Source organism: Atractosteus spatula, chromosome 5, assembly GCF_055471065.1.
Source record: "Atractosteus spatula isolate fAtrSpa1 chromosome 5, fAtrSpa1.hap1, whole genome shotgun sequence".
Taxonomy (NCBI): Eukaryota; Metazoa; Chordata; class Actinopteri; order Semionotiformes; family Lepisosteidae; genus Atractosteus; species Atractosteus spatula.
In genome coordinates this window covers 51,573,853-51,599,027 of record NC_142710.1, presented here as the reverse complement: position 1 = coordinate 51,599,027, position 25,175 = coordinate 51,573,853, and the positions used below count along the sequence as shown (strand labels likewise).

The window sequence follows — 25,175 nt, the reverse complement described above, 5'->3', positions numbered from 1 at the left end:
TTTTAAAATCACAATCTATAAAAAAAGGAATTATCTGCATTATCTGGAGACTGCTTGGTACATATCATCTGCAAATATGGGTTATCATGCATTACTTCCATTTTCTGATAGCACTTCATCCATAGACACAGTGATGGTGGAAGATATGTGTGATAACCTACAGTCCCTCTACTTTGGAAGGTATTTTCCACTGTGTCTGGAGAACTGCATGGAGAATTTTCACTGTAAGTGGTCTTTAAAATCTAAGGAACTGAAATGAGCAAATGCAATATAGGAACAGGTAAGGACCCTTGTATTTCACTGATCATATTTCATTGTTGGGGGGGAGGGGAGGGGGAAGATATTATATCATTAAAATTGTGCATCTGAAAATCTGAACGGGAGTTGTGTCACCTCATCTCCCATGTGAGGTTGGTACTCGAATTTCATCGGGGGGCAGAAAACCTGGTTGTGCATATCCATGATTTTGTGTTTGTCGCTGCGTGCATCCAGGTTATCCACAGCGTTCTCGATGATATCCAGTCCCTCGTGCCTGGAAGTCTCCAGGTTGTACTCCGCAGAGAGGTAAGTTCTGAATGTGCGAGCCAAACTGGCATGGTAACCCAGGTCACAGCACTGTAAACAAACAGTTCCTTCACTGTTAAGCGATCTCAGTCTTCAAGACTTGGAAAGCCTTGAGTGACACACAAAGTATTAAAATTGACACCAATCGTGAGTCAAGCAGTTAATTGGAAATACTCAAATTCTTTATTCCTTATGGAAGACCATCATACCACCATCACATCTTTCAACCCATGAAGTGCTCAGAGATCTTCTCTTTGATCTTCATTGTGTGAAGTGTAGAGAAAAAAGATGCCATTTTTGCTTTTTTCAGGGTAAGAAGAAAGAACACAAACTCCTCCTTTAACCATAATGGTACTGTGGGTACCTTAATGCAGAGTAAGTCCTAGACAACAGGCCAAATCATAAAAAGATTAATACTAAAATAACATTCTTACTGAGATTAAAACTAACAAATGAGACAGACCTCTCTTAAGTTTGTTGAAGTATGTACAGTTTATAACAAAACAGGTTAAACTTCTATCAACACAGATAATTCAAATTCATTGGAAGATTATGACATTAAAATGAGTAACAGGATATTTTTTAACGATCCTTGTGAGCTGTAACTTAAAAAAATTAAGAAATCCAAAGCAAAATCACATGGAATGTGAATGTGAAAAGCGGTTTGTATTTTATTAAAGGCATACTCTTTAAAAAACGTTAGCATTTACTCACAATGACAACACAAATCTATTTTTGAAATTCAATTTAGAACTTCTTTTGTAATTCAACGAAAACAGAAAAAGACTTTCACATAGTTAGTCTACACTAAGATTTGAATGTTGATGTTTACACCAGACAAAAAAGCAGCCCCAAGAAATTGTTCAATAAAATAAAAATGTCCAATTACATTCTACTTTTGCAAGCCTGTTTCATACTGAAACCACTTCCTTTCTTTTTTATATATTTCATATAACTTGCAAATATTTTAACAGTATTTCCTACAAAGATCTGTGCAAATGTACACCCAGTATGCCTTTAGCCCTGTGTGGTAATTTGGGCAGAAGTGGGGAGAATTGGTTAAGTTTGAGCATTATCAAGAAGGACAGTGCTGCTACTGTATATCTCTGAAGCCAGCTACTGTATCCCAATAGCTTCAGCTGTATAAAAGCCAACATTTGTATGCAATTAAAAAAGACAAATATAAATCACTTAGACAAAGTGTATAATGATATTCAGGATAATATGTTCAATTTTCTTAATATAATGCTTAGAAAATGCATGTTTTTCTAACTCTTAATACCCTAAGTCGCTGTCATGCCAATTTATGAAACCACCTACATAGAAGCACAGTCACTTCATCATGTGCACATTACTGTTGGCAAGCTCTGAAAAAGTACAGGTAAATCACTAATCATATACTGTATGTAGGCAGATAACATCATAGCTGAAATGGATTTGTATTGATAAGAGCATCAGAACAAAATGTGTAAAATACATTTCAATGCAAGCCAAAACAGTTACAATCATCCATTTCTTTACTTTTAACCCCAGTTTGTATTCTGTGTCATTATTATTATTTCCCAGTGTCCCCACAAGACCTCCTTAGATAATAAAACTTGAAATCGTTTCACACTCATCCTCCAGATGCTGTTGTATCTGGCTGTCTAGTTTCTAGTTAAGAAGGCTTCTTTTTATAGTCTTCAGCATGTCCTTAAGTTCCCCACATGATAATACCTAGATGTCTTGCATGTCACACAAATCCTGTTTTTAACAAAAGACAGTCACTCTGCAGAATACACTAAGCAGGTTGTGTGGACAACGTCCAAGACAAGAATTAAAGGCATGGAATGGCGTCGTGAACACAGGTGTTAATACAGTACAACCCCGAATTTGCACAACATGAAATCAGGCCTTCTCAAATAACTGGACAGTTCATTTTCCTGCTTTACTCCTACATATATATATTGCTATATATTTCCTTTCCAACTCATCTATATATTTGCTCTATTAATATACCACTTAACAGAAAAAAAAAAATCAAGACCATGACATTACTGTGCCAGTCATGGATATGATACTCTGCACATACTTTGCTTGGCAGATGCATTGCTGTATATAATTAGCAGTGACAGAGGTGTATGACTCTGGTTCCTCGCTTTTGAATGCATTTCCCCTTAGGGATTTGTTTATCACCGAAGAAAATATTATTTCTGGGTTCATGACAAGCAAAGAAAAACCTACATGAACAACAGAGGTCAGATCACGTGAGCAATTATTTTAACAAACTTAAGCAATGTCATGGTTTTCCTCATCTATCAAAAGAAGAAAGATGGATGAAAGGGAAAAAAATCCAGACATTCTCTCAGAGGTTGTTTGTGGAGAATCATGATGAACAAGATATGGCATGCAAACTGAAAGATCCATTCACTAATAAAGTTTGCCCTTCAAGTCTGAATGGCAGTCACCATTAGGAAATACCACATCACTAACCTTTGCTGAGTTTACAGTAAATGAGTCCAACAGGATCATGCTGTCTCTCCAGACTGCTCTTCTTCTAGTCACTGGGTGACAGTTTAATCTACTCTACTTTTAACCATACTACTAGCTCGACAATTTGCTCACTGAGCTTGATTTTTTGGATTACTTTAGTTTTGGATATTAACTCGCCAGACACCACACTTCACACAAGAAATGAATTAAATTGAACTGGAATGATTCTAGCCACCCCTCTCCACTCTCGTGGGTGTTATATCTCTGGCTTTTTTGATTAAGTTCCTTTCTTACTTTACTGCTACAGCTTCTTATCTGCAGGTCTCTCAGGCTTAACTCAACCTTGTTGGCTTGTGGACTCTCAGTTACCAGAACTCGCAGAAATCTGTTAAAAAAAGATTTTAGTGCTCAAACAAATAAGTTAATGTTATTAGTCTCTTTAAAAAGTGGTTGCCCATGCCCATGTGCACAGCACCTGTTGTGTTAGTAGACAGCTTTTTTGCTATCTTTTGGGGCCGGACTCCTGGCACTGCTCTCCAAGCCCAGACTGTCCAATTGGAGAATGGACACCATCCAACTGGCATGTGAGGGCACTAGCCTTTTACTTATTGGGCTCCTCTAAGTGCATTCATTTATTCATTAATTCATTATGTAGGCTTCTTTCTGTGCTCTCCTTTCTGGGTTTCCCCTTCTACATTCATAGCAGCTTAATAACATTGATGTGACATATACTCTAAAACCATCAGTTGGCACAAGAGTTGCAATCCGCTGGCGACGGCTGCATTTATCACGGACCCTAGATGGTGAAGACAATCTAGTGTTTTCTTCCATTGATGGAAAAGAGTTGCACTGCAATGCTACTTAATTTATACATATTCACAGATGAAAATTAAACTGTGATAAAATGTGTCTTTTTCAGTTATAACATTATTGCCATGGAAAAATTCTAACTCTATCACAACCTTGCCCCCCCCAAAAAAATGTTTTATTACTTACGTCTATCATGTCAGAGACATCATGGATGTAGTATTTTGCCACAACTGCATTGGTTGCGGCCAGATTTAACAGGTAGTCATTTCTAGCTTTTGTGCACTTCAGCTTGTTTTCAGAATACTTGGCCTGCCTCTGAAAAACAGAAGGGCAATGTAAGGTTAAAAAAAAAAATCAGACCATTCACAAATGAAACTCTCCTTATGGGGTAATCTGAAAGCATCTGTACTGGTTGTGCCTAGCTTGATACCAATATTTTATTAAAATATTTTTTTTACATTACAACACACCTGCGCCCCTTGATGTATGCAGGCTTTGGTTACAAAAGACAATTTACTTTAGTAAGTGACATTATGGTAAAATGATATGGATAAAGTAATTTACTTTTTACCATCCATGAATTCGTAGCGCTTTACAATTTGTTTTAATAATGACAGCTGCCTTGTGTATTTTAGACCAAGGCTTGTCCCTAAGGACCTCTCTACTTCAGGTTTAGCTTCTCATTAGACACAAGTCACTACCTCCAGGGTTTAATGGGTTCAATTAAGCAAATGAAAACTGACATAGAAGAAAGAACTGAATTTAGTGTGCAACTGCTGACTTGTTTCAGACTTCTCCTTGAAACAAAAAACAAGATATCATTAGCTGTCTTAAATATACATTTTAGCAGGACAATTGCACCAAGCTTTTTGACCAGAAAAAAATGAATGTCCTTCAGGTGCCGTGTTAAACTCACTCCTGACTTAAATCCAACAGAAAATCTGTAGAGTAGCAAAGGTTCGACAATTGCAGTCCATCAGCTATCTCCAACAAACGTGTAATACCTGGAGAAATTATACCAAGAAGAATGGACAAAATTACACCATTCCACTCTCCTAAGCTGGTAGGAAATGCAAAATAGGGACAGTGGTAATTGCTGCCAAAAGTGTATCCTTCCAGAACTGACTTTCTGGAAGGAAAGTCTAGAACTCTTTACAGAGTTTTCTGATATATAACCTCCTTCATATGTAACAGAGCTCAGTCTGATTATGAATACTTGCTTGAATACAAAAAGTTCATACGAAAAAACAATATATTACTTGCAAATCATCACAATGTTAGATTATCGGTAGGGGATGAATGTTTTTACAAGGACTGAATACATGTACGGTGATTACAAGGGTGTTCCTTGATAGATACTGGTGAGTCTTAATAAGGGCAAAACAGATAAAAGCCCGGACTTCATTTGCAAAAAAGGTATAATTAGAAGTAATATGATTCAATTTCAGAAAAAATAGATATGACAAGAGTTAATTAACATTCATAACTTTAATTCTTAGGAACTACATACACTTACTGTATAAACTTACTATAATGTTAGAGGATATTCCTTGTAAGATACATTTATATACACAAAGACATATATTGTACAGTACACTATGTCTTAGAATCACTATTAATTGTGGTTCTTTCAAATCTCAGAATGAATCTTTTGTAAAATCACCTAAAAAGGACATGAGCATTTATCATAAACAAAATAATATATATTTACTCTTAAAGACAATTACGTTTCAGGAAGGTAAGCACATTGTAGTCACACAAACCTCATACGGTATGTACACTTCCAGGACAGCTTGGCAAGTTCAAGAAAAATGTCTCATTCAGTAAGCTAGACATTCTCTTTCCAATTCTCTCTAACCACTGCAGTACAACCAAGTTCAAGGATGAAAGACGGTATGCAGCATATTGACTTGGAAAAGCGAAACAGCTGCTAAGGCTCAGCTGGGAAATATTCTATTTTGATTAAGAAGTACAGTACATAAAGCAGGTTCAGATGTTCTTACCCACATTACAATCATAAATAATTTATATTAACTGATTGCTATTTGAATTGCATTGACAATAAATAAGAATTAATCCTCAAAAAAAGAAATGGCAGTTTTCCAAGGTCTGTATTGGTCTGTATTCCAAGATCACTGAGTTACTGTACAAATCATTTGACACAAGAAAAAAAGAAATATGGCACAAAAAAATACACACATGTATAAATATCAAAATACAGTGGAAAGTATTCCTAGATACAAAAAAATAAAGATGATTAAGATACACAGCACTTGGTACATAATAACTGAACGTTTATTTAAACTGAAACATTACTCCACAATAGGTAAAAACTAATTTTCCATATTGGAGTTTTATTTAAAGAACTGCTAAGCTTCTTTTATGCACAGTTAAAACACACTTTGTCTAAGTTTATCTGTCATTCAATCATGCTTGTCTTTAAAAAAAGAAAAAAATGATTGGTTTTAGACCAAAGCCACAATTTAAATCATAAAAAAATAAATACACACTCTTTGCATTTCACATAAGTATCAAGGGAAACATATAATTACTACTGCCAGCAAAAATGAATTGCTTTCTCAAATAATCAGCATCATTTAGGCTCTGTCCTGGAATGTACTGTCTCTTATCTATAAAGCACTGTCCGTGGCTTTGATATAACTGCAGTTGGAGACCATCTTTTTTCAGCATTATTATTGAGCTGTTAAATTATGCCATATCTCTACCCAGAGCACCTCATCTCATTTTACTGCCACTGTCAAACTTTACTGATTGGAACCTTCAAGCATCACAAGTGCTACTAGATCACAACAGGAAAGGGGCACTCACAGCCCTGGATTCCTCCTACCTCCAGTCATGAACTGGAAGTGACAGAAGAAAACCAGTGCAGGGTATTCTGGGTAAGCATGACAACAGACAATTGTACTGAGCAGCAAAGAAAGAACCATTCTTACTTCTTTAGATCATCTGCCAATTATTGTGCCCATAAAAACCTAAAATAATAATCCACCCAAGGGTGGACTATTTTATTACACAGTCTCCTTATAACACCGGAAATGGGGGTATTCATACAATGTGTCTACACTTATACAATGTGGGTATTTCTTAATGTGTCTTTTCACATTCTAACTTGTCAAGTTTCCAAGTTTCCAAAAATAATGTATTGGATGAAAGATAACAAAATTGCCTCCATTAATGCACAAAGGATGTCCTAAACATAATACTACTTGTGTTAACTTGTATTCAAAACTGTACACTGAAGTGAATAACGCTTTGGTTTTTTTGTATATCCATTACTGAAATTGCACTTCTTATGTTTAACAATGTGAGGATGGGATAGCTAAGAATTATTCAGACACAAGTCAACTTCCTAAAGCCATTTTGCCTTACCTTTTCCTTCATCTTCTCGATCTTTTTGACAGAGCTGCGTCTCTGCGGCCGGTCCTCATGTCGTAGGAGGTTGACGTTTATGTCTCCTGACTTACTAAACTGTTTTTCCTCCTGCTTTTCTGCCTCCTTCAGTTTGCTTTCAGCGCTGATGCTCTCTGTGTGGTACATGTGGTATGTTTTCATTACCTGTGAGGGAATGAAATATTTATTATTTAGTGTCTAAATCTATTTATCAGAGGACTATGAGCAAACGGCAGCAACTGAGATACAAAGTAAAAAAAAATGTTTTTCTGTTATAATACAAAATATGTACCAATGTTTTCCAACTCCAATCTATTTAAATGATTATGGGTTTATAAGCATTTGAAACAAAGACTGAAACATATCGATAATGCACACTGTCAAACAAACACTGTCTCCACTTAAAATCTGAAACAAAAAATGTGACTAAAATAAGGTAATGCATTATTACTTCTTCCTGGGAATCCTGCATAGGCTTTTAACTGCAGTTACAGAGCATTATCTCCAGAGTTTAAAATTATGCATACTGTACATCAATATTCTCATCATGGTCACAATCATGGTGCACTCCATTAATATTTATGAGTGTTCAGTATGCAGAGACAGTATGCCAGTCTCCTTAGCTTGTCTGGACACTTGCCCAGAATAAGAAGGCAGCCTTTCTCTCATTGAAATAAGGGCTCTGACCTTTCTGGGGGATCACCTCCTCCAGACCACACATGGTAAAACACAAAGCACACACCATTTGCATAGCAAAGGCGGGGTCTCAGCCAGCCACTGATGACACTGTGTCATTTCCTTTCAATATTTTACTCCACAAAAAATTATTCACAGACAGAAGCACCTTTGTCCATGCAGATGACAAAAAACAGTTTGCCTTCCTTTCAATTGTCAGCTTTTCTCCCACATCAAACCGAGCACTACAGATAATACCGAGGTCTTAATTTACTTCATCATGTCGATTTTAAAAAATGGTTCTATGAAAGAAATTTGACTAATACATCCCATTAACAAATAATGGGTTAATACATACATAAGGGATTTACTGACACTTTGTGATTAATACATCCCTAATTTACAACATTTTGTACTAACTCCATACATATAGTATAAAAATAAAGATAAATGTTGAAATTATAATTGAAATACAATTAAATAATACACGTTTTGGCAATGACTCACAGTAGCAAAAAAGCTGAAGGGATTATCTTGGCAACTTAATACTTAATAATGTATAAACAGTTTGAACAACTATTGTGTGTATATAACATAGTCAACATTCTTAAGATGAAATCAGAAACTCTTCTCCCCTTCATACACACTTGCCATTCTCACACAATACCACTTCAGATCCTAAAAACAACAGAACAAGTTACTCACAGAAAAGTGAGAAAACAACAGGAGGTATAAGCAAACAATGTTTCCAGGAAAAAATCCAACAACATGGAAAAACAATTTTAAAAGAAAAACTCAAAATTAAAAAGCTCATTTTGCCACTTCCCTCTCTGTTTGATCACAGTTTATACAAAAGGATTTAAGGTTCACTGGTAAACTACATCAAACCTCACTTAGTGAAACCAGATGCTAATCAGATGGTCTTCTGAAACAGAAATGAACTGAATACGTAGAGACTCAGGCTTCTTTTGGATGTATTGCTGGTAATATCTGAGCTACTCTAGACAGCATGTAGCCCCAAATGGCCAAGAATATATGTTTATTAAAAAGTATTAATGTAAACAAAAAAAGTCATTTAAACATATGCAGTCAAGTTAAATAGATCTATACATCCTATGTAACATACTGTACAAGCTAATGTATTACATAGTAGGACATACTGTAGTAGAGTTTCAGCATTGCCCACCCTATTTTATTCTTGCACGTCAATTAATTTTGATCAATATTATTAATCTAATACTGATAACATCTTGATGGATTGTTTTGTATTGAATTTTATAATGTCATTTTTAGGTGATGTTTTGTACAGTTTGATATTGACAATATCTCCTCTATCAAATTATCCATCTCTGATTCTGCCCTCAGTAATCTCCCCTAAAAGCTTTCAGGAGCTATTTGCGCTTCTAGTTATTGGGTCCCAGTGGCAAGGTGTTTCAGTAAAATTGCCTCCATTGATGTTTAATGCCTTGCAAAAAATATCCACTACTGCCTAATGAGGTTCACTTTTTCTCTGAAGTGTTTACTGACAGTTACTCTGACCCACAAAAGTATTCCGTTTGAGAATTCACATCTGATTAAAAATATTCAATGAAAACTGTTATACATACTTTGTAATTCAACAAAATAGGACATTGGAAATAGGAAATAGGACATAGGAAATTTGAAGGGGTGAAATACTTATATGAGGCAAAGCAGCAGAAGCAATTAGAAAGCATGCCATGATGTAAATAGGCTCATCCTATAAAGATGATTTATGCAGGATCTTCTACAAGGAGGTATAGTGTTCTTCACCTAAACAGCAGCATTCAGTAATTCAATCAAATTTCCCATTGGCCTTTACCAATCATGGCCTTATAGTAATCCCCATCTATGAAAAGGCTTCATCACTCTGTTCTCCTCCTCACTGACAGCTGATGTGTGGTGAGCATACTGTGTGCACTATGGCTGCCGACGCATCATCCAGGTGTGGCTGCACATTGGTGGTGGAGGGGAGTCTCCATTACCCGTACAGCGCTTTGAGTGGAGAAAAGCGCTATAGAAAGTAGCAATTATTATTACTGTGGGGCCCTAAAGAGCATCTCATTAGATTTCTACCAAGAAAATATCGGGCATCACAAAAAGATAGGTAGATCTAATATATACAGTACAGAAACGTAAAAAAAAAAATAATCTGATCCTAGTTTATAACAAGACTAATCGGTTAAACTTGTTAATTTAATGTAAATGCTAGAACATCTGAAGATATACATACATCTGAAGTGTAGGACCCACCTGATTGATGCACATCAGTCATCATGCAACCATCTGCTACACAGTAGATCAGGCAAAGTAGTTAAAAAATAATATTCGAATTAAGGAGGAAACTTAAGGAGGCCAGATGTACAAGCCCAAGCAAGAATTTAGCCAGGACCCTAGGTTTAACATCCATACTCTTATGAACAGTCACATGGGACCAATTAGTTAGGACCTCAGTGAAACATTTAAAGAATGGCACCTCCTGTGGTACAGTAGCACCAAACAAATGCATTTATTTGGAAATTCCTCTACACAGAGAGGAGTGCCACTAACTGACCCATCAACACCAGGAAACCTGGATTTCCTAAGTAATACCCCAATACTGACCGGGTCTAACTTTTCTTAGTTTCTGAAATTTCACCTGGTGGTACAAAGTAGTAACACGGTAAGATCATGTTTAACCAGGTAGGTCAATGTAGTAACAAGATGAAAAGTATTTTCTTTCAGCAATGCTGTATAATCAACCATGATACAGGAAGAAAGATGTCCTTTACACAACCCTGCTTCCTCTCAAAGGAAAAACATTGATTGTTGTTTTAATATATACTGCATAAAAAGACTTTATGTTTGAACATTGAGTATTTAGATTATTTTCAGGTTACAATCATGGCCTTTGTCTTTGTGATTACTAGGCTAAAAAAAGCATGTTTTTACATTTGTAAAACCATGGTACTATTAAAGAAGAAGCTGGGTGCTGTTGAGTTAATCCTTTGCTGTCAGCCTCATTCATTCTCATACTAAAAGGGTCTCCTAGCAACTTTGATGCACACTGCTAAAATGAATAGAAAAAAAAAAAACACCTCCAGCAAAGGACAGGAAGCAAATTTGCAAAAACAACAAGAGTAGTGGAAATGTACCTTTGCTTTGTTGCCCTCATTACTGGTCAATAGGTGCAGCTTTTTAACAGGAAAATAGCTTAAAGCTGTTTGATTGGCAGATCTGAGGTCAAGAGTGTTTCTTTAAAGCTCCTGTGGCAGGGAAATGTATGTTTCTATGAGGTTCTGTATGTTTTGTTTTAGGTTCAGACTTTGAGGCCTGTGGTTTTAAAACTAATGCTCATGTGGTGTGTGAAGATTTACAGCTTTACCTACACAACCTTCCTTTGTCTTGAGTCAAACTTGCTATTGCAGTTTTTTTTTAAACACAGGTCGTCATTCTTAGTACAGTACTATGCACTTTACTTATAGTGAATGTGTTCCAGTTCTTACGGTCACGTGAAATCACTGAGCTGAACACAAGTTACATTTTTTGATCTAATGTGATCAATGAATGCATGGATGCTCCCAAAATGAAAACAGGCATTATAGTACATATCATTCATATCAATTTCCTGATCACAAATCGATATTTCTTGACTGTAAAGCAAAAACAGCATTTTTGACTATCCTGTCCCAATACTATATACAATAATCCTAGGTCAATCCTGTTTTCATCAAGTTCAAGTTCAACCTGACACAATAATGTGCATTTTTGTAGATACTTAGAATCCTAAGGCTGAACATTGCTAGGTGTTTGAAATTAAAACTGTGTGAGCAGGTTTGCATTCAATTTAGAGAAATTCAAACGAAACCAAAAAATAATCTTAACTTAATTATAAGACCCTGCTGCATTTGGACTGATGAGTAAAAAAATATATTTGTGTGTTTATTTGCAGAGCCTCCTGCTTTCTGGTATTCCATTTTTGTTTGGTATAACATATCTCCATCAACATTTACAATGGATATAAAGTCATCACTCTTCCTGTCAAAAGCAGATGTGTAAAGGGCAGCCACAACTGAATGAGCTACAATCTTTTTTGTGGACTGTCATGCTGGAGCAAACTGTGCAGAACGGTATGGTCATCTGAAAAGAAGTGAAAGAAAACTACTGCATGTTTTCCTTAAATGCTTTCAGAACTTTGCAAATGTTACATTTTCTAATTGCTCTGGGACATGGATCTTTATAAAGGCCTCAGCTATCGCACAGTAGGGAATCGTTTCACACTTCCCAAATAAAGCACAGTTAAAGTCAGAACATGAAAAGAGGCAGAAAGAAAATGAAACTATGGCTATTTTTAATTTTGTCAAATATCACAAGCTGAAGAACATCTAAGCTTTTGTATCGTAAATATAGGATTTAGCACGCAGTTAAACTATCAACAAATCATCCATTAAATAAAACCAATTTCTACTGCAGTCATATCAGGTAACAGCATTAAACAAACTATAACCATGTTACAGTAGACCTATCTACCAGGTAACTGTACTCATAAACACTCTAATGAGATAAGAGGCACTGAATGGTTTAATGTGAATGATATGTTGCGACCAGGAAATGGAGCTTGATGAGGGATGCATACAATTCTATTCACATTAAAAATTAACGTTTCATTTTGGCAGCTGCCGAGATTGATATTCCACAATCCAGGATGACTTTGAAAAGGATAATGAGGCTCTTTTCTATCTTGCCCACTGGGCTTTTCTTTTAAATTCAGCTAATCTAGGAGTTAATAGTATTTCTACTGTAAAATTTAAATCTATGCAACATTGCTCTATAAATCCTATACAAAAAATGCAATAATTATAGGCAAATGAAATGTAAGAAAAAATGTACAGCAGCTATATTGATTTCTATTTTTGTATTTTGCTTATTTCATCACACTGAGCATGCATTTAAAAGATAGGTACTTCCAAGGCAGAACTGGACAGATATGTTATCATAGTTCTTAGACAATAAGTAATATTAGTGTTACAAATGCTAATCTTTTCCAGACTCTAGCCACTGATGTAGTAAGATACGCTGTATTGCTGCTTATTCAATGAATAAGTAATCCCCCCTTCAGTACTCTTGGAGTAAATACAATACTGAGGGGCCTTGGATCTACGCCAAAACGAGTACAGTATCTCCTTTGATGCGAATTTTTCAAGAAAAAAGGAAGGGGTTTTATCTTTCACTTCATCCTGGTCAAAAGAATATCTCTGCAGAGTTTTAATGCTTATGAAGCGTATTTGCTTATCCACAAGTCTCTGATTAGCCTGTGAAAAATATCTGAAGTGTCAGAAATCAAACAGCATTGCTCCCTCCAGCCTTCACGACACAGAACCATGCCAATGACTTATCCTCCTCTAAAAGCACTGACACTCGGTATGCGCTCGTGTCTCAGCTCAGGCAGGCGCAGATGTCTGGCACACATACAGGTTTCAATGGGTTGAAACATCCATCTCTGTATAATGGGCCTGGTAGGAAACTTAGTGACAGCACAGGATCTATTAATATCATTTCCTCATATTTATGTTTTTCTGTAATTTAATGAGGCAGAAAACAAAAGGAAAAAATAAGATGGCAAAACAAAATGCAGAGCTGTATAGGACATTATGATTTTTGTGCAATTGGAATGCTACAGCCTGCTTTGACACAAACAACCACTCCTGTGAAGGTGGACATTGTGCAAATATCCTGTGAAAGATAATGTAAATCAAATTAATACAAAATAAAGTCATTTAATAAAGAAAGAAATTGCACTCTCTATGATGCGTATTATCCATTCAACCATCTTTTATCTTTAATCTTTAATTTAATCTTTAATTCAGGGTCGAGGGAGAACTGGAGTCTATCCTGCTATACGCCTTGGATGGGACACAAACACACACACACTCACACCAGGGCCAGTTTTTCCAGAACTTGTTTAACATACCAGTATGTCTTTGGACTATGAGAAGAAACCCATGTGAACACAGGAAGAGCATACAAACTATATGCAGATAGCACCCCGGGTCCGGAACTGAACCCAGGGCCCCAGCACTGTGAGGCAGCAACGTTAAGCCCTGTAATACTGTGCCACCCTGATACTATACAATATTACTTCATTAATTGGTAAAAATATACAGAAATCTCTAGTGTAGTCATTCTGGTTTATATTTGAAATTGCCATTATTATTTTTTTTATTGTATCCCCTTCTGAACTAGAAAACAGTAACTGCTCATTAACTCAGCACTGCCAGGTAGGATGGTGAAGACCATGTATGCTGTCTTCTGAAATGTATACTTGTCAGAGCCATCTGCTATTTTATTGCTCTAAGAGATCCTCTCTGCCTACTGAAACCAGACTTAAGTCCACCTAACCCAACTGACAGCAGCCAAATTGTGATCACAGACTTTTAGTATAAGGCAACTCAAGACTCCAAACAGTTACAGGCAATCAAAAGACAAAAAAAAATCGACATGAATTTACTCACCGTGTAGAGCTCATTTGTGACTTTAAATAGCTCCTCATGCATCTGCAAGCCAATGTCTTTGCTCTGAAAAAGTTAAAAACACAGCTGAGTCAAATTCCATCATGCTAGTTTAAAAAACCTCAACTTCACTTTGGAAAATGGAGCAGTACGTAAGAGAAACAGGTATTCTACATACTGTATAAGAAAGCAGCTTAGATTTTTTCCCCCCAACAAAAAACCTTTTCTGTCACTTGAGTAGCTCAAGGTACAGTCTGTCTTTGTATTAAAAAAAATAATCCAGAAGAAGTAATCAGAAAGATATAACCCATAAGTGGCATTACAAGACCTGCTACCTTAAAATTAAAACTTTTTCCACAATGAGGATGGACTGTATGTAGAGGCATAACCTGAACAAAAAATATCTAGACTTTGAAATTACCATTGTACCCTTGTCCACTGAATGTCACAATTCAGCCAATAATAGTGAAGAGGCCAATCAAAAGCAAGGATGGAGCTGTGATACAGGTACTGTCAACATATTGTGCTACAATGTACAACTTATTAACCTTCAGCTATGTAGTTTGGCTTATACAACAACATAAAAAAGCAAGGAACCTTAGCATTACAAAAATCACTACATAAACATATAGACATGAACTGGACTGATATTTAATCTAATTCACTGACCACATAAAATGATCCTAGGACTTCTGATGAACATTTCAAATAATATCAAATTCAAATTATGACAATAATAATTCAAAATTGCAGTCAAATCCACTTAATACTGCTACTTGCTTATTTGTATCTGTTGGAAGTGCCCCAAGGTCAGTAGAAACATTCTTGATTCTAACACTTGTGTCATTTAAAGTAATTTAAACTGTTAATCTTTCACTAACGTTTTGTGTCTGGCCATTATGTCTGGCCTAACTTGGTCTTGAAAACCCTGACGACACACAATAATTTCTGGTATAACATGATTATTAAAACAAATTAAGCCTAATTTGCATGCCAATATAGTGCTGTACTGATTTCAAATGAAAATGGAAAAAGCTTTTAAGTAAACAGATGCAACATTAGCCACAAAGGCTGCTGTGGAATTACGGCTGACAATCTCTTCGGGCATCCATCAATGATTTCAAAGATTGCTAAAAAATGACATGCAATTTGATGTTCCTATCACAATTCTTATGTTCCCTCCACTACTTAAAGAATGCATACAGGAAAGTATCAGGATTTAGAAGAAGCACTACTGAACTGCTTTACATTCTTGAGTGGCCAAAACATATCTATTAGCTGGCTTTTGTTTCTGAACAGCCAGATGATTTTGCCAAGAACAAGAACTCTCAGACTTCTCTTGCTCAAGTGTTTCTTTGGAACACTTTAAAAAGAGAGACAGCAGTAAGATCAAAGTAGCAGCTGGTGAGTCTGCATCTGTTTTTGAGGATGATGTCTCTGAATTTTATACAAGATTGCCTTTAATACCAGATGGGTACTATACAGACAACATGTATAATACTGGATGAGACAGACCTTCTGTACAAAGCTATTCCGGACAAGACACTTTGCTTATGAGATGTAATTTTCCATGCAGGAAAATGGAAAGGAATAAATTGCTGTTACGGTATGGATGAACATTTCTGGGTCTAACAAGTATCAAGAAATCTTGTTTGACAAATCCACATTTTCAAGATAGGTTTTTAGCCTTGAAGTTAGTGGTTAACTTTTTGATAAAGTAAAACCCCCTTTGTGTCACAGTTTTTGCTCCCTCCACTTAAAGGACCATTAAGGAGGTTTAACTGTATGAAGTGGATCCTTCTGTATAAAAGGAAAATTACTAATGATGACTTTTAATCATGAATCTGTGACAGTGGGCTGCCAATTAGCTGCTATTTTAAAATATTAAAAATGTATAAGCCTCTTTGGGATTGTTTTACTGGAACACGGAGCATCCCTGAAGATCAACTTGTTCATTAAGATTATCTCTGTAAAGGAACAGAGCAACAATACCCTATGAAGATCTATAATAGCTTCAAACCCATGACCTCAAGTCTGAAGAGCCCTTATCTGAAATATCTGAAAAAGAGTCAGAATGCCAAAAATGTTAATACTGTACTTTAGCCAAGGAAAAGTAAAAAGAAAAAGCAGGCCATTTTGGACAGTAAACAAAAATATGTTTACTACTCATGTAGATGGCTGTGGCTTCATGGGTAGGAAAGGCTAATTTAGTGACCCTTGACTAGAATCAGAATCTAATTTATTGTCCACACACAGTGAAAAATTTTCTTTGGCCTCACTTCAACAATAAAAAAAACATTGAACAAAAACTAAACAAAACATTCTGTAGCTTTTACAGATGTATACAACTAATGTATTATAATTAGTAAAACAATACAGTACAAAAATGTAAGATTCAGCGTAAACTGCATGCATCTATATGCTGTCAATGCAATGCTCTAAAGGGGCTCACACATCAGAGTTTAAAAGAGTAGTGGCACTCAGAATGAACGACTTCTTAAATATGTTTTTTGTAACCATTGGTGCTCTGCAACATCATCCGGACGATAATTTTTCAAATTGGGAGTGTAGTGGATGTGAGGCGTCATTTACTATTAACACTGCTTTCCTGTAAACACTCCTAGTACAGATTTGGTTCAGCTGGTTCCGTTTCTGAACAATAATTTTGCTGCCTATGTTTATAATCCTTGAGAGCTTGTCTCTATCCCTGACACCAAGATGCCCATACCAAGTAGATATGTGAAAAGAGAGCACATTCTCCCCCAGACTTGTGTAAGCCAGCTCTAGGATGTGTTTGCTTACATCAAAGCTCCTCAACCTTCTTGAGAGAAATAATCTCAGCACGGCTTTTTTAAAACCACACTTTGTGTTGTCTGAGAAGTTTAATTTGTTATTAATGTATCTACCCAGATGTTTTAAACAGGGAACAAGCTCCACAAGCTGTCTATTTTTATTTATAGTGTAGGTTGAAGTGTGGCTGGCTCAAGTCTGCTTGCGTGTAGCACTAACTCTTGTTTTCTTGGCATTTATTTAAAGTTCCATATTGTGAAATGCACATGTGGCTTTCATAGTCCACAGCATTTAGTGGTTTCAGAGTATACACAACATATTTTTGTTTAAAAAAAAGATGTTTTCTCTTTCTGCCATTGCAAGCAAGCATATTCAGGAACAATTTTAAAGCAGTTAAAGCAGCAAAATGTAACCACCATGCCTAAAAAGACTGTTCTGTGCTAAAAACAAGTTGTAAAGTGTTGCAGAAAGTCACATCAAACATAGGTGTCTGTTACTGAATGATCAACAAAGAAAAGTGTTACAAAGTAGACTGAATTGGTAACATGGACAATAAAGTACCGTACAAAGCTGTTGTGCATTAATAATGTGGGCTATAGCTGGACTTACTCTGTCAAATTATCAATCCACAGAAACTGATTCTGTCTAAAAAATACTGTTTTTAAAGAGTTCTATTATCTGTTCAAGGACACAAGGACAGCTGGTGTTAATGCTTAGCTGCAGTAAATGACCCATTTACATTCTTTGCATTTGACAAAGACCTGCTTAATACTGCAGTACATGATGCTCTAAATTAATTAACTTCTCAATTGAAAAAGTGAGGACTTTAAAAAGTTCAAATGTATCAACTATTAGTTTTTCATCTCCTACATCCCAATCTAGTTATAAACTTAAAAGCTGGATTCTTTAAAGTTGGCAAATTCTTACATCCAGATTAATAAGTGGCACACCTTTTATGTTACGTTTTGGTTTCTGATAAAATGAATGGAATGAAGACAGAAGTTAATCTAGCCTTCAGTGTATCACTCTAATCACTGGAGAAGGAATTTTAGCTACATACAGATCCAGCCATTCAAAATGACCGGGGTACGCTGCATTAAAACACGGTGGATGTAGGATAACATACCGCAGCATACCGCATGTTTTTCTAAATAGGATAATAGTATCCTGAAGTACCTTGTAAAAACGCGAGGTGGAGCTAATAAAGCTTAACGTCTCATGCACAGCATTTGAGCCGTCGCCAGAAAACGCTCGGTTTCGAATCAAAGTCACTGCTGAGGGACAATTTTTTTCCAATTAAGAATTTAAGTTGTATACTTTTTAGACTTTTAATAATTTTAGACTGTGTATTACAGCATGTTAAACATTAAACATTAAAAAGTCAGTATATTTTATAAAAGCAAGATTGTTCAATTGGACAAAAGTACACAACCTTCCACCTCCATCATAAATAATTTAATGATGCATAAATATTTTATGCATCAAAGTCTTTAACTTGGTAACTTACAGTAGGTTCTGGTTTTAACGTGCTTGTTCTAACATTATTAAGCTTATATTCTGTATTTCATAAAAAAGTTATAACATTTTATACTTTTCTAAGAATACATGGTAAGAACACTATACAGTATGCTGTTATTGTAAAAAGATAAATGTTGTAGTGATTTAACATCACTTGATAGTTATATTAATATGGAATCGTGAGACTAAGCAGCTAAAGTATCACAAGTGGACGTCTTAGAAACATTTTGACATTCGTTTCTTTAAAAAAAAAATTACTGTCCTTGTAGTGGTAATGTGCACTGTAATGTTGCACCCAGGCGGTTCAAAGCCCGATCAGAGCATTACTTTTGGTTTGTTTCTCATATAGCCAAATGGATAAAAATAATCCACTATTATAGCTCATTCTGAACATGATGTGTCCCTTTCAGGTTTACATCCAAATGGAGAAAATCTATATTTTATCTTAATCCAAATGTCAGCAGCCAGTAATCAGCCAACAATTTAACTTGGAATTTAAAAAAAAGTTTAAACTGTACTATATAGTACACCACCTGGAATTGAACCCGGTCCATCAGCGTCATTTAACAGGGAACCAGCTGGATGAATTATTATACATGATGGTTTTGTGTTTAAGGATTTCTTCACGGAAATCTTGAAATTTAAAGAGGGAGCGGGAAGGCTTTTTATTACAATTGCCAGTAATCGGGAAACAGCTTATCAACAAAATGGGCAAACGATGATGAGTTCCTGCCTAACTCAAATATTGCATGACTTTAAAAGCTGTAAAAACTGGTTTAGATAGTTAAAAACCACTTTTTATGCGCGACAAACAAGTGATTTGTCTTCCTCGTGATCAGCTTAGAATCTCTGTGTACGCTGTAAGATTTTTACTTTTTAATTAAACGTTTAAAATACTTGAATTTCATAAAAGTACTGATTTAATACCTCTTGATAGTAATATTAATATGGAGTCGTGCAACTAAGCAGCTAAAATATCACAAGGGGACATTTTGAAAACATTTGATGTTCATTTTTAAAAAATATATATATTATTGTCCTTATAGTGGTAATAGTCAATGGACAGTCATGTAGTGTGCTGCACCCAGGCGGTTCAAAGCCCGATCAGAGAACTGCTTTGTTTCTTACAAAGCCAAATATATAAAAATAGTCCACCACTATAGCTTGTTGTTGGCCACAGTGTGAGTGTGTGTATCTGGATGAATTATTATAAGTGATGGTTTCGTGATTTATGAATTCTTCACAGAATTCTTTAAGTTAAAGGAGAGAAAAGGGTTATATTTACATGTTGTGTATCACCTCTTCTTATATTTGTAAAAACATTCCAATTTAAATGCAATACAGAATATATTATTAATAATATTGTAACGAATTCGGGTTCTTGGGCTTGTGCTCTCGCTGCTCCTGTCCCGGTTCATCCTTCACCAAATGGGCTCGAACCCGGGTCTCCTGCGTCGCTCAACAGTGGTTTTGCCGGCTAAAGACCTTCTTCAGCCCAGGCAGCATAACATAACATCCCTGTTATGCACAGGGGAGTAGAGGGCTGTACTGTCACTGCGCTGCAACCAGCTTGTACCATCTGTATGCCTGCCGTTCGTTACAATATTAATAATGAATGACCATGGATAAACTGAAGAGTTATGGAAGACACGCTGACTCTTGTCTTTTCAGCTTGGAATGTAACCTTTACAGCGATCCTTTTGGCTATATGTTTTTACATAGCAGGATGAGTAAAAATAGATTGGATTAATAACTGGAATAAGAAAAGATATTTTACACATACTTTGAAACCATACGGCTTTGGAACAGTGGGAGGGGAGACCCGGCTGGGAGGGGGGGCGAACTCTCTTCGCTACAATACTATAATGAGTCCCTGAGGCATATCGTTCAAATTTCGGAATTATAAAAAATAAACCTTTGTTGAGTTTGCACGAGAGACAAAAGGTACCCTTTGAGAAGTCGTGTAACTGCTTGCGAAGTAGCTGATTTTGACAAACAGCTAATTTTGCTTGAAGAATTTAAAATCTGTCTGTACTGTAGCTTTATTTAATTGAGCAGAAAGTCACCTTGCTCTTACAAGCGGCTCTGTTAAGCAGAGTTTGTGTTAACACACCACACCCTTTTGAATGAGTTTAAATCAACTTTGTCTGTCCAGTGGGGTTGGGCAGAGCAATGGAGAGTGAAATAAATGACCGCCGGCACTTTTCCTTCTCCCCTGGTGTGAGGTGGTAATGCGGAAAACGGGTTTTTTATTTTACTGAAAGTGTGATCATTGAGTGAGCACCGGGGCGTACAGTGAGATTACCGAGATGGATAATTTTAGTAAATATGTTGACAAATATCTGAATTTTTGCTTTCACGAGGCAAGATAAAATTGTAACCTTATGACGTTTTTGACTTCAAAAGGCTTCAACTGATGCATAAAAAATATAGCATAATGCCTTCTCACATTATGAAGTCACTTGCACCTGGGATCCGCTTTATTCAAACTAAGGTTTCTAAAAATGCAACCAGGTACTAGATATTGTTTAAATAAAAGCTGTGACATTTTTCACAAACCGCGATCTTTAAACATGTACTGTAGGTTGCAGGCTCTGTGTTATTTGTTCACAAAGTTATTGACATCTGAAACATTGTGTCTCATAAACAGGCGTTTTAATAAGTGAAGGTTATGAAAACCGAAGAAAAAAATTACTCTGAAAAAAGATACAAGAAGCTTGAAATTATTATTATTAAAATAATATTGTTAATAATGACAAGACATATTATGATGTTTTCTGTGGTATTTTTAATACCGCATTGTTATTCTCGATTCTAATGAATTGATGCAGATGTTTACAAAGAAAGTGTACTACGGTAATATTTTGAACTATATGAATATAATTATATCGTTAATAATTTCTTTAGATGCGTGATTCCATATTATATTCCCTATTAATCAAATTCTAAAAAGTATGAGTTTTTTTACTCTGATAACAAGTGAAAGTATTAATAGAAAAGGTTAAAACACTATTAAGTTTTATAAAGTATATAAACGTAATATATTTAGAAGGTACACATAAAAACTTTTCCAAAATAACCACGATATGTAACGGAATGAAAGACTTTGATGCTTAAAATGTTTATGAAGAAAGTGGAATACTGGTGTGTAATTTTTAAAGTACCAGCCATATACAGAGTATATAATATGTTTATATTCCTAATTAATATCGTTTATGACCATCAGACATGTTATGCTCCTCTTCTTTTTATGCTCAGCTACCACAATTTCCCTTTAGTTGTAAAATTCCATATTAATATTCAATATTAAGCAGATTTAAACATGCACAGTAAAGAGATTAAATGAAGCAATCGATTCACTAACACCCAATGCACCACGAGTGCTGCCTGTCAGTCATTTTGGCCAGCCAATCTTGTACTGCGTTATTCCGCGCTAATCTGCAGATAATTTCGCGCAGTACAGGGGTTTACCGCGCATTTTGAATGGCTGCATCTGTAGCATGTGTGTGTGTCTTGCATCTCACCTTTTGTGGCTCTCCAACGGTATTAACTTCCACAATTTTCCAATTATCCCCAAAATGACTAATTGAACAGCTGAATAAACACACAACTGCTCAATACATCAATAATCAAGATCTTATTTCACATTGTATTATATCAAAGGTAATTTAAATATGTTCAACTTGCTGATACATTTTATTTTGCCAGAAATCCGTTAAAGTCAGTTGAATACAGAGGTTACAGACCAAAAAATCAAGCCCTCATTAAAACAGTGTTGACAAAGCTGCTGCAGTACAGCTTCTTGATTTATTTTGATAAAGTACTGAGAACTGGCAAAAATGGGAAGAAAATGCATTTAATATTTTAAAGTAATACAAATACCAAGTATAGGAAACAAATATCAGGTCTGTATGTAAAACTAAATTGTTTTTTAATGTATATATTTTCAAGAGTTGCTATTCAGTTTTGCATTATTACTAGGTTAGCTATTGTTCAAAACCTGTTACAACGCTATGTATGTCTTCAAGTCCTACACTGCCACTGGCCTTAATAGTCTGCCTTACATCACACACTAAAAAACAGGGTGTATTTACTGCATGGTTTGTCAACAGTATTTACAGGAGTCTGGTACAGAGTCAGATGTGAAAATGCATTTCTCTTCACAAAGTCTTCTACTAGCTCATTACATTTGCGTTCTCACTCTTTCTTTTCCATTGGGGAAGTAAACAACAATTATTAATTATTAAGCAAACAAAATTATTAAGCTCTGTGATTACAAAATAACTCTTAAAACTAACATACTGATTTTGTACATTTGCTATGAAGGATAATATATTAATGTCAGTGTCTTTTTTTCAGGGCACAACAGGCAGAGTGAAAGGTCAGAAGTAGGAAGGTATGTGCTAATAATGTAAAGGAAAGGGTAAAAATGTCATTTTCACTACTCCCCAGCTCTCCCCACTACTCTGATACTGAGCAAGGAATGATCATGAAATTGGATAGAACTGAAAGTGTGCACAGTATGCACATTAATGTATAAATGCACATGAATGAAAAACAAAACAGTAAAAAACACAGTAAAAATCAATAAGTTTTGTATCATACCACACAATAACAACAACTTAAACTTACATTCTATGTTAAAATCAAGTAGAAATTACATTTAATTTAGAAAAATAATTTAAGCAATACAAAAATAACAGTAACACAGCACATTTTTGAGGTGGTTGAAGGATATACTGAATTATTCTAAAGATAACAGAACCCTCTCCCCACTCCTAAATCACTGATTCTTTAAGTTTCTATAAATATACATATGCATCATCTTTCAGCTCAGCAGGTATTGGATCCTTGTGTTACTCTGAATTTACTTTGGTTGTTTGAAAGAGAACCCTTTCAGTTAGGCCTCTGTCTAACTAGCTGCTCATCCAAGGAACCAGAGTTAATTATTTCTGTAAATTATGTCAGTACATAAATCACTGTAGACTGTAATATTATTTGATCAATAGGGAGAACAGCAGTCCTCTGCAGTCAGCACCAGGCAAGCTTTTTATCAATCGAAATGAATCACTTAAAGGTTACTGAAGTTGAATAGGATAGTGCAGCACCTGTGCAGTGTATGGAATACCATCATTTATTGAAACCAAACACTGAATGTAGAACAAAGAAATATATTGTTAAACTCCCTTTGAAGAGCATATCAACATTTGTTTAATCTAGAAAAATACTTCATGTAGATAAACATGCAAATTATATTTCTGAGCTAATTTCAAAGCACTAAAAATCTTAGAAAAAGGCCCCCTCAATCACAGCAAATTGCTTTCATTTTTTTCTGCTGGTTTAGCATATACTGGGCATAAATATTTTTCACCCTTAACAGAAGTTTCAAGTTACACTCTCAGTGATCTTTTCAATTTACACCATCAATCTGCAGTTAAATCAATCCATAACCTATTTCATTTCTACCCAGTGGAATGTCTGACGCTTAAAAAAAATGGAAAGACTCGAGTATTTCTTCCTTAGTTTCTGCTCCATCAAACCCAATACGAGAACGAGCATTTTTCGTACATAGAGGCCCAACAAAAGTGCTGATCAGCATTCTGCGCCAGGCAATGGGCCGCTCCCTATGGAACAGAAGCCTGTGATTCACTCAGGCTCTCCTGCTCCATCTTGCTCTCCAGAGACTGCGAACATACAGCTGGAGGACAAATGCTGCAAAACACTCCCAGCAGGCTCTCTCTCCTGTTCCTCTCTGGGTCTGTATGCCTCAAACTCCTAACAAGCGTGTCAATTTACGCTATTTATCCAAATATCAAATTGCATTTGACAGATTGCACGACGAGAAAATCGTGTTGTGGAAAATTCTTGGCAGCCAAAGATGGCAATCAGTATGCATCGCTGAAGCTGTTGTCATTTTTTACATTACGGGGTGTCTACTATAATGGCATAAGAGGAAACGATGGGAGGGCAATTTTCTGTTCCTTTAACAAATTTACTGAGTTCCAGGATATGACATTTCCGCTTGTGTTTGTAGTGCGACAGTGCTACAAAACTACTGTACATATACCAGTTATTTATCAGAAACAAAGGTTATTTAACCAAAGTATTCCAGCAGAATTTACCATCAGCTGAAGAATAAGTGACCTATTCTAAAGTTATTTTATATTTATATTTGAAGTGAAAATGGTGACTTTTTTAGTGAATGAAAAACAGACACAAAAACCTACACCAAACTAAAAACCACTGGCAAACAGATCTTCAATAGCTGTTACAATACACAATAATATAAAATTATGTAGTCATTTTACTTTTTTCATTTTATCAATTAAAATCAAATTAAAGAAAATGTTAACTACAGAAGATGTTTCAAAAGGCTACAAAGCCCTTTATCTTAAAACAATATCAACACTAACTTCTCCTTTTCCTTAT

At 35.6% G+C, this 25,175-nt stretch overlaps 1 protein-coding gene across 1 annotated transcript in view; it reads right to left on the bottom strand.

Annotated features, from left to right (window-relative positions):
* The window catches only part of srgap3 (SLIT-ROBO Rho GTPase activating protein 3), a 102,614-nt gene that overhangs the window by 29,978 nt on the left and 47,461 nt on the right, over nucleotides 1-25,175 (bottom strand). The window contains exons 4-7 of the mRNA XM_088917175.1: nucleotides 14,442-14,504; nucleotides 7,237-7,422; nucleotides 4,033-4,161; nucleotides 394-615 (exon numbers count right to left, since the gene is read on the bottom strand). Of these exons, the coding sequence (XP_088773301.1) occupies nucleotides 394-615; nucleotides 4,033-4,161; nucleotides 7,237-7,422; nucleotides 14,442-14,504 (600 nt within the window). The remainder of the gene's footprint in view (nucleotides 1-393; nucleotides 616-4,032; nucleotides 4,162-7,236; nucleotides 7,423-14,441; nucleotides 14,505-25,175) is intronic.